Here is a 1,864-nt window from a genome sequence, read left to right on the forward strand (position 1 = left end):
CGGGGCAACCCCGCAGGATGTTTTTGGGCTCACGGCGCAGGTACTCACCCTGTACTTACTGATGTTATGCCTCTCAACGCAGGCGCCTTTCAAGCAGAAGCGCCCCTCGCTGCAGCCGGTGCCGTCCGCCCAGGGGAAGTGACGGGTCTGGCAGGCGATCTGCCCGCGCGCCTTCCCCGTGCACCAGAGCTTGGCGCAGTACTGCATGTATGGGCACGGCTTGGAGCCCACGCCGAAGGCCAGCTCGCACTGCTGGTTCAGGCTGTAGCTCGTCCCCGGCAGGTCTTCGGGCAGCGGGATGGGTTTGGTAGGCTGGTCCAGCAAGCAGTCTCCTGTGGGAGCGGGGATGGGGGGGTCTACCGGGTCCTCGGGGGGTTGTACGGACCAGTGTGGGGAGGGAGAGCATTGCTGTGGGGAGGTTGAGGGATGGCTGCCGGTAATTCGGCCAAAGCTCTCCCAGCCGCACGCAGCCAGCGGGAGCGGGTGCTACCCCAGGGATGCCCTCGAGGTCAGCTGCATCCCAGACCCAAGTGACTCCCTCTCTCGGTGACGCTGGGTAGAGCCATGTCGGCAGCCTCAGGGCAGACGTCACTGCTGGGGACACCCCGGCACTGAGGAAGCCCGGCCGATGCAGAAGCGCTGCCAACCCCCCCATTTCCTTCTAACTTTGTTTGCAGAGGGGCGAAAAGAGTTAACTCTGCAGCCCATCAGCCTCTCCCAGTAACCAGCCCCAGGGACGTATCCTGCTCCCATGGGGCAGGGACACGGGTAAGAGGGCGAGGGGCGCGGGAGGGCTCACCGTGGCCGCTGTCGAGGAAGTCGGTGATGATGGCAGCGCTGCAGGCTGACCAGGGGTTGGCACGGTCAATCTGGATGAGGGTGGGGGACATCATGTGGTTGGTCTTCAGCCGGCCGAAGACCTCCTCGCAGGCCTTCACGTTGTCGTGGGGCATGTTGAAGACGTGGCCTGCGGGGGGGGAATAAGGCGGGGGGGGGAGCATGAATAACCCCACTCAGCACACAGAGTAGGGCCCCCACAGCTTCTTGCAATGGGGGAAACTGAGGCACGGAGTGGGGCAGACCCTTGCGAGGATTGCAGCGGCTGTGGACAGCCCAGGAGACACCGCACACCGGTGTCCTGGCTCGGACCGCACGCAGGCACTGGGAGCTTGCAGGACCGGCACACGTGAGCCACCCTGCCGGCAGCATCCCTGAGCCAGCGAGCTTTCCGGCACTCTGTCCCGGCTGTTTCATGCATGTGGAAAGCACACGGGAAAGGAAGGACAAGGGAAATTGCAAACCGAAGGAGACTTCAGCGCTCGACCCCCCCTCCATCTTCCTCCTCCTCCCACCGAACACCGCAAGTGTCCCCGGAGGTAGGTGTGCCCTCTGCCTGTTATTTCAGGACTCCTGAATCCTGGAAACCCAGCCGAGGTAGCAACCACAACAGCAAAGCCTTTCGCTTTCTCAGCAGCTCTTTCCCACCCGGCTCGGGGGGGGTCTCATCTCCCGAGGTGGAGTTTCCCTGTCACCAGATGCCGGTTATTGTCTGATCTTCCGGAGGTTGAAACCAGGGTTGTTTTGAACCTCGCTGGTTCCTGGCATTCCTCCCGAGAGGACAGGGAGAGCAGGGAGAGCCTTACCCAGCTCGTGGGCGGTGGTGAAAGCCGAGGGCAGCCCGTCGTCCTCGATGACGGAGCAGCTGCGCTTGGGGTCACACATGGTGCCCACGTCCGCCATCCCCAGCGTGTCGCAGGTGGCTGCCCCGCACAGGTCCTGCGAGGCACGGAGGCAAGGGGGGGGCTCAGGTCACCCCCAAACCCGGCCAGTACCCAAACTCCCTAGGATGGGCACCGGGGCTCCC

General features: G+C 63.9%; 1 protein-coding gene across 1 annotated transcript in view; it reads right to left on the reverse strand.

The window, feature by feature from the left end:
* The window catches only part of ADAMTS15 (ADAM metallopeptidase with thrombospondin type 1 motif, 15), a 26,072-nt gene that overhangs the window by 3,302 nt on the left and 20,906 nt on the right, over positions 1-1,864 (reverse strand). Inside the window, exons 4-6 of the mRNA XM_009322603.1 lie at positions 1,644-1,776; positions 800-967; positions 11-332 (exon numbers count right to left, since the gene is read on the reverse strand). Of these exons, the coding sequence (XP_009320878.1) occupies positions 11-332; positions 800-967; positions 1,644-1,776 (623 nt within the window). The remainder of the gene's footprint in view (positions 1-10; positions 333-799; positions 968-1,643; positions 1,777-1,864) is intronic.

This window comes from Pygoscelis adeliae, unplaced genomic scaffold (genome assembly GCF_000699105.1).
Source record: "Pygoscelis adeliae isolate BGI_AS28 unplaced genomic scaffold, ASM69910v1 Scaffold224, whole genome shotgun sequence".
Lineage (NCBI taxonomy): Eukaryota > Metazoa > Chordata > Aves > Sphenisciformes > Spheniscidae > Pygoscelis > Pygoscelis adeliae.